Source organism: Labrus mixtus, chromosome 1, assembly GCF_963584025.1.
Source record: "Labrus mixtus chromosome 1, fLabMix1.1, whole genome shotgun sequence".
In the NCBI taxonomy this organism is placed as follows: Eukaryota; Metazoa; Chordata; class Actinopteri; order Labriformes; family Labridae; genus Labrus; species Labrus mixtus.
The window spans coordinates 3,374,737-3,389,900 of record NC_083612.1 but is presented as its reverse complement, the minus strand read 5'-3'; the positions used below and the strand labels follow the sequence as shown (position 1 = coordinate 3,389,900).

The window sequence follows — 15,164 nt, the reverse complement described above, 5'->3', positions numbered from 1 at the left end:
CTGACAGATGCATGCTCGCTTTCACTGGTTGATTAAACCTGATAAAAGGCCCTTGATGTTAAAAAGTGTTCCTGCACGATGAACCACAGTGGACCCTGTTATCACTCAACAGAGAAGAATCAAATGTGTATGAAGTTTAACACTGACATTAAAACAGGAAGTGGAGGACATCTTGGTCCGATCATTCAAAGTGAAGAAAACATGGATGAAGAAGAACGGCTTCATGTGAACTCCAATCTGGGACTTGATGCTCTGTTTTAAGTAATGATGTGAGAATAGTGTCTTCATTTTCTCTGCAATACAAATACAAATTAAAAACCTGTTTTCAAAAAGGTGTTTTGAAAAATCTTTGGTTATGGTTATTGTGTTTTTGCACTATTGCAGCCCTTTCTTCCTAGTTTTGTAAGGTTGATTTTGGGGCTTTTATGAATTAATTTTAGAAAGGACACTTTACAGAGTCAGAAACTGGGGAGAGACAGAGAGAGAGAGAGAGAGAGAGAGAGAGAGAGAGAGAGAGAGAGCGGCACAGGTCAGATTTGAAAACTGGGCCGCCTGCCTGGAGGACCACAGCCCCAGCACATGGAACGTGCACCCCGTTCCTTCCTTTCTTAATCTGTCTAAAATAAGCTTTTTTAATACGTTGTTTTGTCTGATGTTATGCAATTTTAATTTCAAATAAATCTGTGACACCAGGCGATGCAGTGAAGTACTGACCAAACATGGAAATAATTGATAGCGTCCTGATTAGCACTAAAGAACCGAGGTACAGACCTCGCTGACATCATCACCTCCCCATTTCTCTCTGCATGTCTGTGTTTCTGTGTGTCTGTGCTCCTCTGACGATCTCCATCAACTCTTTCACACACAGTTCTATAATCAATGTGGAGTGAGGAGTGTGATTATCAACGTAGCAAAACTAAGAGTGTGCAGAACAAAATCGGCTGCAACAAGCTGAACAACAAGGTGTTAGTGGTGCAACAGATCACACGTCTCACGGCTTGGATCAGAGAATTTTGTCAGATGTCAGAAATAAATGAATAAAAAATAACTTTTCTACTCCTCCCTAAACATAAAGAAAGTAATAAATGGTGCATCCCCACTAAAGCAACAAATACGTGCACTCTGCTGTTTGTTTCCACAAAAAGAAAGTGCGTCAGTACCGGTGTCTGGGTGAATGCTGAACGCAGGCACAGTCGAGTCTTTGTGCATGAAGCCGTATGTGACCCTTCCATTGGAGCCCTCGTCAGCATCCACAGCATGGACCTGCAGAACAAACGTCCCCGCCGGCTGGTTCTCAAGGACCGACGTGCTCTCTCTGTACTGCTGACACTGGTCACAAGGAGACAAAGCAGACAGAGATGACAGGTGGGAGGAAGAGGAAATCAATAACACATAAGCATGGAGAAAAGTTGGATCGATATTCCATTCTTCTGAAGTCGTAAAACATGAGTGTGTGGGCGGCGGAGGACAGATGGGTGGGACAAAAAGTGTAAACCAGACACAGAATAATACGTGCAAGAAGAAAGAGAGCATGAGAAGTAAAGAATAATCTATGATCCTGTCTTGTACCTTTGCTTGACCTCAGTGGGGGTGAATGGGAGTGGGTTCAGCGGTCTTTTTGAGTCTTTGTGCAGAGGTGCTCAGAAGCTGCTTGATGAGGTGATTACTGTGGGAGCTTGAGTCAACATTAAAAGCTGCTAACCTTTTCTGCACCTCGAGTGTTTAGTGCTGTCCAAAACACTTTTTTGTGTGATGAAATGTGGGCAGAGTTCACTGGAAGTGTTCAGCAGTGAAACAGAAATTGGTCGGGGGTTGCATTGAAAAAAATGTGAAATTAATTAGGTACATTTCAGAACGCGGAGAGAGACCAGTACGTGAATGTTCGATCACATTGAGCACCATCCTGGTCTCCCTCTCCTAGTTGTTCAAAGGAACAGGATTTACACCAGCAGGCACCACTAAGACCTGACCCGACCCGACCCAGTCTGACTCGTCACAAGCTCGTCTGTCCTTCTCCCAAAACCCTAAGAGCGCCACATCGTCATCATTATCGTCACATCTGAAGACCATTCCTCACTCCACCCATTTTTCTGTTGTTGACTTTATGGATCATGATTCCTGCCTTAATGTTTGGTCCTTTTCACACTTCATATTCAAGTAGAAAAACTCTGCCTGCTCCGTCGCTACTCGTCGGCACCTGCCGGCCTTTTGTCGGTCAGGTGAGATGAATCTCTCTGACTGGCTGTTGGGAGGTTTCATTTCTCTCCAGCTCTCCACACAGGTTCAGTAAAGCCCCTTGACCATGTCTCTGTAGTATCCATGCTTTCACCCATTAGTGCGTTTTCTCCTTCTTTGTCTCCTCTGCCTCTTCTTTTCTTTTTTCCACTAAAAGACCAACGGCTGACAACGCCAGAGCCATTTTGAACGTTTTATCAGACATTATTCTCCATTAGTAGACGACCTATAATACGAGTGGTGACCGACAGCGGTGTGAAAATGGTCTTCTCGTATCATAACAAAGGACTACCGCCCCCTGCTGGCATGGAGAGTTATTTCCTTTCAGGCATGTGCAGAACGTACGTGGTGGTTGGCTGTCGGCTGTAGTCTTTGCGGTGTGTTCAAGTGCAACTTTTTGGCCAAGACGAGAGGCGACGCCATGATCTTGAGATCAACCAATAATTCCTATCCAAATGTATTCATCTAAAGAGGGAAATTGACCTTTGTTTGACCGCGTTTGAACGAGTTTGACCCTGAAAAATCATTAAAACAACAGCTAACAGTTCAGTTACATACCAAAACGTTTGAACTCAACAAGACTGAAAAATCAGGGTGGAAAATCTGTTGCAGATCAGGTCAGTTATTAACATCCAAAAAAAAGAACATGCAGCTGTCTCTGTAGAGCTTGATCCCTACTTTTCTAAAGAGACATCCTGACCTTCATTCCCAGCTTTTCTTACTCATATCCCACCCCGTCTCTCTTCCTCATTCCCAGCTTTTCCATTACATAAACAGAACTGCCCAAAATGAATCTTTAAAATGAAAAAGAAGCCAGGGGGATGATTTTCCTCCTGTCTTGTTTTGGTAGTAGTAAGCACATGTCTGCGCTGTGAAGATGGTCATAATCTCCCGAGTAACCACTCACAGATATTAAAACTGATAAGAGGATATGCTGGAAAAACAGATTCTGTTTGACCCGCTTTGTATTGTTTCTGTCTCAGAGGATGGAGCACTTTCAAGAATAATGTTTTTTTGGGGTTTTTTTACGATAAAAAATAATCACATAAACAACTGGAGCGAGAAGAATAACATCGAGCACGAGAATAGAAAACATTTTTATGATTAAATATCGTACTTGTCGTTTTCAAAATTGGAGCGACATCCTAGTTTTTTTTCTAGTTTTTCCCCGGATGTTGTGGAAATTAAACCCTTCTTGCTTTTATTCATTTTATCAAACACATGTCGGAGTCATTCTGGGGATTCAGTCCCTGATTTTGTGAGGGAGCCGCTCAATGTTTTGGGTTTCTCTGAACTTGTGTGACACACATCGCTTTATTATCCACATTTAAAAGCTTCCTGGGTTTTTAACTCTCCACCGGGTTTTTCTCACTATGGTCTGTTCGTCTTTTGTCTAGGTCTCAATCATCTTTTTTTCCTTGATCATTGTTTTGGATGCTGCAGACAGTGGAGGGGATGGAGATGATAAAGATAAGCAGCAGTGTAACCCACCAAGAGACTCATAGGGAGAAATATGTGTTAAAAAAGGTAAAAAACCAAGCAGAGATTTATTGACCGTACGTTACATAACAAACAAACAACAATGATACTCACACAGAAACATGTCCGTCTCTGAGCCTCTGAGTCAAGTCTGTGATAGAAATGGACAAAACCTGGGAGTGTTTGGTTTCATGACTCTCAGCAAATGATGAGTGTTTGCAGGTGTGTTGTAGTCAAGGTCGCCCAGAAGGGAGGATAAAGGGTTAAGCTTAGCAGCGCCCAGTCACATGGAGGGAGGGCCCATAGAGGTTTGCAAAAACAACATGGTCCGACGTGATTTTAAGCAACAATGACCACATTTTGTTTTACACCTAAATACTAGCCTTTACCTCTTAAAGCAACAAAATCACAAACACACTCTGTTTTAAATCAGAAGCAACAATAAAGACCACCTCTTCTTAAAATGGCTGAGAATCTATTTGACTTTTTGCCCCTTGTAATTTTCAATATCTAGACTCCCTAGTTTTCCTGGGAGCTCTCAGATCCCTCAGGATCGTTTGTTAGGACGATCTGCCTGCTTGAATTCCTGGAATAATTTTAAAATAATTTTAACTGACTATAAAAACGTATATTGATAAAGTTACATTTTTCATTTTCATTTTCATTTTCATCTTGTAGCTCCGAGCGCTTTGGCAGTATTATGATCTAGAAAATGGACACAAAGTTTTATGTAGGTTGTTTCAGGTTAAACTGGCATATAACTACTCGACCAGGGCATAAGTAAGTCAGCCTGCAAGGACGAATGAAGGATGGAGGTGCTAGCACTGCTAAAAGTCAACTAGTCTGACTTTAAATTGATCAGAAAATCAGTCGCTGGGAACATCCCTAGTATGCCTGTGTCTGTAGTCTGACACCTTGCCACAGGGAAATGCAGGATTCTGCTACATCCAGGAGATCTCTCTTCTCTGTATCTGCAGCTGTGTGTGTGTGTGTGTGTGTGTGTGTGTGTGTGTGTGTGTGTGTGTGTGTGTGTGTGTGTGTGTCTTGGTCCACTGATCCGGCCCCTGAGTTCCTGAGAGGCTGCACTACGTTATGAGAACGGGCATCAAAAGAAGATGAAAGGGGCCTTTCTGCTTCGGTATCCTGCTGCTGGCTGCCAGTGACAGAGCAAACACCAACTAACCTCTGACGTCTCTACTAACTGAAAAAAACTCACACTCTTTTCTTTTCTCTTTTTACTTTTCCCCAACAGTTTCTTTGTCTAACTTTAACCCAAGCCCAAGACACACACAGCTGTATTTGTCTCGGATTTTCTCCTCACACTTTCTTTGTTTTTCTTTGTTCATACATTTATATAGGCTTTGTTTGTTGATTTCGTTTCATCTTCAGATATCCTTTTCTTTTCTTTTCTTTTCTTTTCTTTTTTTAAATCATCTGTTTGACTCGGGGAGAAGCATGGTGAGCACGGGGGGCTCTTGGGTTTGTTTGTCCGTTACAATCAGCATCATGCCAGCAGAGATAAATACTGAATCATAGACTTTTGGAGTGTGAAGCCAGCAGGAGATTCCTGAGAGATACAAATTGAGCACACAGAGCACATGAGACACTGCGGACCAGGAGTCCCCTGCTTCTCCTATTCTCTCTTTTCTCTTGACTCTCGTCTCATCGACCAATGCCTCAGAGTCTTCCCACAGAAGGTGAAACCGAAAGGGAAACTCTTTGGTGCCCATTATGCCCCCCAAGAGACGGTAAGCAAGGTTTACTCAGCGAGCCCACCATCCTAATCCGGGCTTGTGATACCTCCAGGGCCCTACAAAGTCCCACTTATTTAAAATTGAGACTCGGTGCTTCCAGAGCCACATTCCTCAAAGCTTTAATTAAAAGACTGAGATGATGTGGGAGAGAGACGAGAGAGCAAAGACTCGGGTCAAGCCGGCTAATCGCTCCTCCAGAGAGGAGCGATAGCAGCTAATAAACAGTGGAGATAGACGGACAAAGAGAGGGAGACAGAGACGTGATGGAGAAGAGTTACACAAGCAAAGAAACGGAGAGAATGAGAAGTCATTAAGATGTGATGAGAAGACAAGAAAAGAGTGCGGCAAATTGCATCGGCAGCAGGAGAGCAGACCCCGACACTGTGTCTTAACACGCAGATAATAAACGAGGCTACACATCGTCTTACCTTCTCAAAGACAGGCTTGTTGTTATTCACATCGTCCACTCCCACTATGACCTGCGCCGTGGATGACAAGGCCTGAGGTCCGCCCGAGGCGTTGTCATCCGTCGCTGTTACGTTGAGGACATACTCGACACCCTGGAGGTACGGGGGAGGGCTGGAGCGCAGGCGGATCAGACCTGCAAACAAACATAAGGACACATGTATTAAACAGAGACGGCTTCAGATGTTACTTTTTTTTACTTTTATTCACCAAAATGTATGGAAGCCCATTTCCGCCAGTTAAAAAAATAAAAATGAAAATAATAAAGTCATAATTATGAGATAAAAAGTCAGGGACACCATCAACTACCATGAACTTTAGCCTACAAAATAACTGTGTGACACATTGACAGTTAAACGGTACAGTCAATGCTACGTAAATTTAGACTTTTTATCTCATAATTTTGACTTTATTATTTTCATTTTTATTTTTTTTATTTTTTAATATTTTCGTACATACACACACTCACACAATAATAAAAAAAAAGAGATACAAACAAGAGGGGAACTCTAGTATGATACAGTTTTGCAACCAGATTTAGACAAAAACAAACAAACAAAACAAAAGGAAAAGGGTCAGTAAATAAAATGAATGAATTAGAAAGAGGGACAGAATAAGTGAATGAGCAAACAGGACAAAGAAAAACATGGAGGACAGTATAGTAACAAAATGATGTCAAATACAACTGGTGGGATAGTTTGTACACAAGGTGATGATTGTTGGTGTTATTTGTTTGACAGAGCAGTAAGATGCAGACTCAGTGTTCACACTTTGATAAATAAATCATCATCACTGCGTTGGTAAAAGTAAGGTGGTTCGTTTCTTGCAGGCCGAGGTTACAGATCTGAATAAGCCTCTGATGATAATACACTTTATAACATCAATACACTTATCTCTATTAAACTGGGACGACCACATGTTTGGCCAACGTGCACATTTGACATGATTGAACTCTCATTTGAACAAATCCCCTCGACTCTATGTGGTCTCACATTATCATCCCCGACTATAACCAGAGCTGATCTACAAACAGAACACATTTAGATCTCAGTGTTTAAGCTGTAATAATGTGTATCGATATGTGTAACTATCTGAGTCTGCGGTGTGTAAATGAGTGTTTTGGAAAGGCCTCGAGCTGTGTGTTTATCATGCCCAGGCTGTAAAGTAAAGAACTTTGGAACTAAACCAGAACTACTGGAGCATCAGAGGCAACTGCAGGCCGGAGGGGGCCGTGGTGTTGGCCATTAGTTGGAGGGTTAGAGGGTCAATCTATGGCTACTCCTGTTAACAAGTCATTACTCTCCAACAGTGCACTAAAGACAGAAATATATTTCAGGGCTGTTCAATGGACTGGAGCCGCTAAAAGCACCAAAAATTGTGCATCATTTGTCCCCGTGTTCTGCCCTGTCTCAATGTCTAATTCACTCAGCATATATCGGCAACGATATTCAGACGCAAACACACCTACAAAGTCGTCCAGCGCCTTGCAGTAAGCTCTTGTTTTGCACCTGAATGCGAAGAGAAGCGATGTGCGGCTACTATCTGCAAAGAGCTGCAATCCCTTTTTCCCCGACTGACGGCATAATAATTTATTTAAACAGGTTCAAACAGCAACGCAGCACATAGATGCAATTTGTTCTGCAGCGCAGGTAGAGGAGCATTTCACTCTGTGTGTGTTTTGTGAATCAGACTGTGTGTCTTTGACATTTGTACATGTTTAGTGTGCACAAAAAGCTGCACATTTAGTGAATCAGGAACACTAGGTGTGCTCTTCTGGACAAAAGAGGAATGATTCTAGTGTTTTTGTAAATTGTACTTTGTCTCTCTTTGTATTTCCGCCTGTAACTTTGTGTTTGTGCTGCTGCCTGTCTCGGCCAGGTCTCTCTTCAAAAATAGGTTTTTAATCTCAATGGGACCAACCTGGTTAAATAAAAAAATGTTGTTGGAGTATTAAAAGGGGCTAAGTGTATCATGTTTCTTGTGTAAGTCAATACTAGCTATTCAGAGAATGCCACTATAATAATATATGTACAGAAACAGCTTGTCGTCTTAATTGGATATTCATCATTAGTTCTATTTAAATTAGTCTGACCTTTAAAGCTTTCAACGATGGCGTCTTTTTTAAGACAGGCTTCTGTTGATATTTGATGTACAAGAGGTTCAGATCACCCTTTACTGTACAGCGTGCACTACTTTCACAACGGCCATAACCTATATAGTGCACATATATTTTTATCCCTGCACGGGTTATGTACATTTCTTGTTTTAGTCTACTTTTAATTGCACAGGTTTAAGTTTGATTCATCTAGGGGTATTCTTTAAATCTTTTTTTCAGGTTAATATATATGTATGGAGGGGGGGGGGGGGGGGGCGCGCGTCGGTTTTATGGTTAATTTGTAACAAATGTTTCATGTCATGTACATCTTTGTAACCTGCTACTGGATGCTTTGAATTTCCCTCGGGATCAATAAAGAATCTATCTATCTATCTATCTATATAACCAGCACCACCTTTACAATGTCTTAGTGAAGCCCATACCTGACATTAAGTTTGAATGGATGATATAGTCTGAGTTTTTAAGCATAGAAAAGGATGGTCGCCGGTTCATGTAGAGGTGCTCTTGAGCAAGGCCCTGAACAGCTCTGACGAGCTCCCTGTGTAGCAGCTCCACTCTGACATCTCTCCTCTAATGCATGTCCACAGCTCCTGTGTGTGCATGTGTGTATTTCAGGCCTGTGTGTTTGAGTCAATAACAGAATGTAAAACAAGAATTTTCCACTCAGGGATTAATAAAGTCTGAAAAATAAAAATTAAAAATCTCTTGCATGAATAGCCATTGGTTAGAGATACTAACAGCTTTGCACAAACGCCAACAATGACCTCTTTCTATTCTTTTCAGGGGAACGGTAGAAAGAATTGGATTTAATTTTCTCTGTGTGAGATCACTTTTAACTGAAGACAAAAGAGTGTAGTGGACGCACTTCTCTGGACGACCAGGGGTTAGAAACTCTTTAGAGGATGAAATATTCAACAAAATCTACATGAGACCATAAAATAAGGGAAAATAATCCGACTTATCCTTCAAAAACTCGCTGGTGCTAAGAGAGGATAAAAGCTTCCTTTGTAAACGACAAGAAAAAGGAGCGATCAAGGGGAGTACGTTTTTATTGGACAAAGATTCTCTTATTACGGCGCTACACTGGGAAAGATCTTATATTAATTATGGCTAGAAAAAAAAAACCCACATGAATAGTTAAAGTGATTGGTATTCCCTTTTAGCCTCATCATTCTGGCATTCCATTTCATCCTCTGTGTATTTTTCTCTCTTACTGACTCTCTTTCAGTCCAGTGTAGGCGTCTCATCTGCATCCCACTCCCTGCTCTCAATGGCTCTCCTCCACTCTGTATTCATCTCACCCTTTGGTGCTCTGTTTACTTGGTGTTTGTGTTCATCTGAGAGTGTGTGCATGTGTGCGTGTGTGTGTGTGTGTGTGTGTGGGCTAAAGGTGCGGACACACTTATTACGTCCTCCTTATCTCCAGCGGCAGGGCCAGGTGCTGTCATGTGTTCATTTGGTATTTGGTTGCTGTTTCACAAGAGACCATCGAAGAGGAATCATATGTACGCTTATCGTAAATAATGTGTGTGTAAACTAATCATCCTCCTATCTCTCTTTACCAATCTGAGGGGGAAGTATGAAACAGATTAAAGCTAGGCCATGTATGGTTCTGTATTCTTTAGTTTGTTTCTTCTCCAGCCTAGAGCAAAACTTTTGCGCAGATCCGCCATTTTCATTCTCTCTACAGAGGAGTGATGTCTACCGGGGAAACTCAGGGGGGGGGGGGGGGGGGGGGGGGGGGGGGGGTCATTGCATTTAAAGAGACACACACACCAAAACGGAGCGTTCTGAGAGAGCTGGTTTATACAGGGTCACAAACCTCCTCTGGTGCTTGATTCATGTTATATTTTGACCAAAGCACAGCACAGATGTTTCATTTAGAGCACAAGGGGACTGTTTGAAAAGATGGAGAAGGGGGATAATATGTCCTCTTTAAAATCTAAATATTTTGAAATGCACATGGACAGTATTTCCTTTCTGTTTGCCTTTGAGTGTGAGTGTGCGTGTGTGTTTCAAAATGTTGGACAATTGCCAAGGAGGGGGTGTGTGCCTCAAGGTTTTTGTCACAGTGGCTGGTTCCCTGGCACTTCTGTCTATAGTTAAGGTTATGTACAGTGTGTGTGTGTGTGTGTGTGTGTGTGTGTGTGTGTAAAAGAAAAAGATAAAAATAGACGAGGAGTTAAAAAAAAGTGGCAAAGAAAGATGATTCCAATTTACAGCCGTGTAGAGGTGTAAAGGGAGGCTGCGATGCCTGAAGACAGACCTGTCACACACATTGTGTCACGTTCATATAAATATATTCAAACACACACCTACACACTAAAGTACACAAAAGTGCACACAAACGCTTCTATCCAGCAAAAGCTGTTGTAGAGGTTTATATAAAAAAAGTCCATTTGTGAGGTTTTTTTTTTTTTTCAGGCCAGTGCTCGGGGTGCAGAGAGAGCTTAGGGAACGTTTTGCAAAAGCAGATGATTAATGTGTCTTAGAGCAACTTTTGCATTATGCTATTTTAGAAATACACAACATGTCTGTGTTCTAAGAGAGTCCAGATCCACGTTGTTCAAACACAAACGAAGCCCTCACATGCAGTTCTAAGCCGTCTCCTGTTGTACGAGCTTTTGCAGAGTTGACCCAGTTTTCCCAGCATGCTGCACACAGCACAGTGTTGACACGCTCCGACAGCCCCAAATTATAATATTCTTTGAAACTGTGACACAAAAAGCTCTAAACAGTGACAGTAAATGCTTTATGCTCGAGTGCCTGAATCTTTGACATTTTAAAGAGCAACACAAAGAGTCAAAGAGAGGCTTTCTTTAGTCAGTATTTCCTATTAGGGATGGGACAAAATATCAGTGCAGCAGTATCCTCGCTCTGACCTGTTTAACCCGACGATACACTGGCCTCATATATTGATCATTTAATTTAAAAAAACAAACAAACAACGATTTCTCTGCACATTTAAACGGCCTCGATACTTCATGCATCCTCGCAGTTGTGTGAGGAGTCGTGAAGGATCGAGGGGGAACCTGAGCTCAAGTTAACTATCCGAAGAAAAAGTCTACAGTGGGACAACAGGGAAAAGACGACATGCGCTACACGCTTTCACAAACAAAAAGAAGTAAGAAAGACAAAGCTGCTGCAGCTCTTAAGAGGAAAGATGGAGGATACACTCCAGTCAGCAGCTACACACTGCTACACAGGAGGTGCACGCTGCTACACAGAGAGCACCCTGTTGGGGGTTTGGTGCCTTGATCAAGGGCGCCTGGGCAGTGCTCTGTAAGTGACCTGGCACCTCTCAAGCTACCAGACCAACTTCCATATTTTGGAATAGAACCTGAGACCCTCCGGTTCCCAACTCAAGTCCTTACAGGCTCCTGCAGCTCTCAAAATCCAAAAGTCAAGCGCAGTATAAAATTAACTTGACATCGTTGTGATGCTTGTAACCACACAAAGGAAACTGCAGGAAAACAGGAAGACGGCAGCCATGGTGGGGTAAGCTATAGAGAGTTGTAAAGTTCAGATAAACGTGTCTCAAACATCTAACTGGAGGTGTCAGTGTTTGTATCATCTTAGGGCCCGACCGCTGTGACCTCTCTGCTCTGCCTGAGAAACACAGACCTGCACGTGCTCACAAACACCATGCACCAAATTGGATCGAGGTGTGACCAGGAACATCAAGAACAAAGCAAAGTAGTCGGAAAATAAAAGGTCAAAATAGAGGTCAGGGCCTCTTCAGATTCAAACTCTCAGTGGGTCATAAGATGATCCAGCAGGATTGTTTTTGCACAAGTCTATACATTTTTAAAAAACATTTTTTATGGAAAATCCTGGTTCATGAATAAATTATGTGCGCTCTCAGTAAGTCCTACATTATTAAACACACAGTATCACAGTGCCTTGCTTCTGTGTGTTTGTTATTCCCAGCTGGTTCACTTTCAAGCTCACAGGAAGTTAGTGTTTCTCACATCTGAGGTGGGGGTGTCAGTGGACCATGGACTGGTATTCCCCCGTGTAATGTGACGGCTCAATGAAGGTTTTAAAGTCTTCATAAAACAAGCAGCTTATTTACTGTTCATTTTTCTCTCCACCAAGCTGCAGTGTGCAGACCAGTACTGTTTGATTTTAACTGCTGTGTTAAACACATAATCGACTCCCTAATGGTCCATTAGAGGAACCACCAGTTCTCCTGAACATGTGAATACAGATAAGAATAAGCAAACCAAAGCCGGGACCACAACCATTTTTAATGTATGTGCTGATCAGGCTAACCACAAACTGAACTCCCTGAAAACCAGAACTGTAACATGATCAGTTAGTTGATGCAAAAAAGTAAATGTCACAGCATGATTGACAGCTCTGTCGACAAATGAGGCTCCTGCAGCGTTCTTCACTGTATTGTTTTTGTAGCGGAGGAACAGTGAGAGGACATGTAAATAAAAACTAACACAAGAGGCATTGAAATCTCCCAAAAAACATGAACGTGTATATGCTCCAAACTGACACAGAGTCTGTTCTGCTGTGGACTGGACCGAGCCACCGACCTGAAGGATCTTAACGTTCAAATCAAATGTGTGTTTATCTAAACCAAAACTACAATAAAAGATAGACTAACTGACGGTTTCCATGGGATCTGTGTGGTTATGTTCTGTCGGACGGCGCTCTCCCTTTCCCCAATGAGTCCGTTTTGGAAGTGGCATGAGCAGCTGTACTCGCAGATTCACAATATCACTGAAAAAAATAAAAGATCACTCTACAATAAAGGAAACAACGTGCAAACAACATATTCTTTTGTCTTTCTGAGGTTGATTTATGGTTCATTTTCTGTCTGTTTTGACGTGACGTTTTGCAAAAAAGAGCCATAACAATCATCAGTAGAGATCCATCAAACCCGCTATTCATTCAGTTAAAGTTGTTGAAATGTCATGCATTCGTTGATTTCAGTGTTCTGCAAATGATGTTTAAAGCTAATCAGAAAACATTGCCAAAAAACATCCAAGACAGATTTGAAAAAAGGGAAAGCCGTTATAATTTAAAAGGAACAGAGATCTTTCATAAACCGAGATTCAGAACCAAATTGAGGGAACGTTGTTTTATTGTAAAAGGAATCGGTTTATGGAACAATCTCAACAGAGAAACTAAAGAATCAAACATGATATTTAAAAGAAAAATGAAAGCCAGTTTGTTGAATAAATATGTGGAAATGAGATGTATTGCTCTGTTTCATGATGCTGTGACAAAAATGTATTGTGATGTTTTGTACGGCTTAAAATGAATTGTTATGGAGGATCTACGATGGGGCTGCCAGTGGCTGAGTTCGCCTGCAGCCAATTTATTTTTATTTTTATTGTTTTTGAATTCAGTGTTTTGTTTTGCTTTAATTAATGCTTTGTGAAAGAGGGGAAGATATAATAAGATTAATCTTCTTTCTGCTCCTTTTCATTCAAAATATGAGATTTTATGTTTGTTTTTCTTAACTTTATTGTTTGTTTGAATGAAATCAAATTTCCGAATAAAAAAACAAATAAAGTGATGGGCTGATCAGGAGTCTGTATTTTGTGTTTTACTTTGAAATTCTCCTTTCTTTGAAGTCCTGTCCGGGCCGATCTACTCTGTTCTAGCAGTGAGCCCAAAATAGACTCAGACTCGGACGGCGGCGCGTGCAGTGGAAACACGAGCATAGACAAGAGAGGGCGTGATGAGCTCTGGAGTGCGTTACGCTGACAGAAGGCTACGCACATGGAACTGGTGGAAACTCTCAGTAAAGACTAAATTCAGCGTCTCATTGTTGTATTCCTCTGCTTACATCCATCGATAGATTCTCCAGAATGAAAGTTTCATCATATTTGCATACTCGCAAGAAATACTGTATCACACAAGAATGTTTTTCTCTTTGCTCCTGAGGCATAACGCTTTAAAAAAAAAGAAAAATTGGGGCATTTTGGCCTTCAGTAGATGTGTCAGCTTGAGAGAAGACAGGAAATGTTGGGAGCAGAAAGTTGGTGGATTACATGCAGCAAAGGACCGAAACCCACGGCCGCTGTGATCAGGACTATTTCTTCTTCACGTGTGGCGTGCAACATCACCGCCAGTCTATCAACGCCCCAAGAGGAGCAGACTAAGTTGTCCAATAATCAGCATTGAGGAGGCATGTTGTGTGTTGGATACACCAAACTTAGATGAGTATGATGTTAGAGACACCCTGAGCTCATTCGACCAAATTTTTGTGAATTTGAAGAAAAAACATTAAAAAAACCATCATTGAAGAGGTGAGCTCGTAAAAGAAACTTAGTAAGACTAAAAATGGGACTCAAATATAAATACCTTGACTCTCCCTGGAGATTCAAAGAGCTTTAAGGGGTCTTTTAAAACAGGACATTATTCAATAAAAACAGGATTCAATAAAACTTTAACGACTTGTTATTGAATACCAGTCTCAGCCTTGCCCTTGATGTTAAGTGGGTACGAGCGTATTCATGGGCTTGTAATTGTAGTCGATGTGTATGACGGAGCATTCAGGCCGAGCCTTTCTAACCACTTCTTATTTGTACCCATATATTAGCCTAATGCCCGCGCCGCTCTCACAATAACACTCTGAGCAGCAGTGTCTAAAACGAGCAGGCTCTCTAATTGAACTGAGAGTCTTATAATCGCAGCAATCTTCAAAAAATGACCCCTGTGATTGTGTTTAAGTGAATTATCCATGACCGGTATGATCCCTTTACTCACATTGAGCATCACTTCTATATCCTATATTAAAGTGTCAGACTGTATGGATATAAAGAAGGGTACCAGCTGCATACTTGTGGGTCAAATAGGAGCTAGCAGAAGTTGGGATTTGTTATAAAATGGTGTCCAGAGTTATTTCAATGTTTAACTAAAGGTCTGTGGAGTAAAGTTATTGTACGAGACTCAACCCACCCACCCACTGATCGCTCTGTGCACTCGACGCCGCCTCACTACACCTTCTTATTTCAAACCTTACTCTCCTCGTCCTTTACACGGCACAGAGTACAAACGCTGCGTCGGCTCTTCAATCTGCTCCTTTCATGTCGACCAGGCGCTCAGTCGTGAACATTTATTCAATGTTAGTGTTGCTTACTTTCAGTTCA

At 41.7% G+C, this 15,164-nt stretch overlaps 1 protein-coding gene across 1 annotated transcript in view; it reads right to left on the bottom strand.

Annotated features, from left to right (window-relative positions):
- si:ch211-186j3.6 (neural-cadherin) overlaps positions 1 to 15,164 on the bottom strand; it is a 300,686-nt gene that overhangs the window by 157,675 nt on the left and 127,847 nt on the right. The window contains exons 8-9 of the mRNA XM_061044393.1: positions 5,897 to 6,069; positions 1,161 to 1,329 (exon numbers count right to left, since the gene is read on the bottom strand). Of these exons, the coding sequence (XP_060900376.1) occupies positions 1,161 to 1,329; positions 5,897 to 6,069 (342 nt within the window). The remainder of the gene's footprint in view (positions 1 to 1,160; positions 1,330 to 5,896; positions 6,070 to 15,164) is intronic.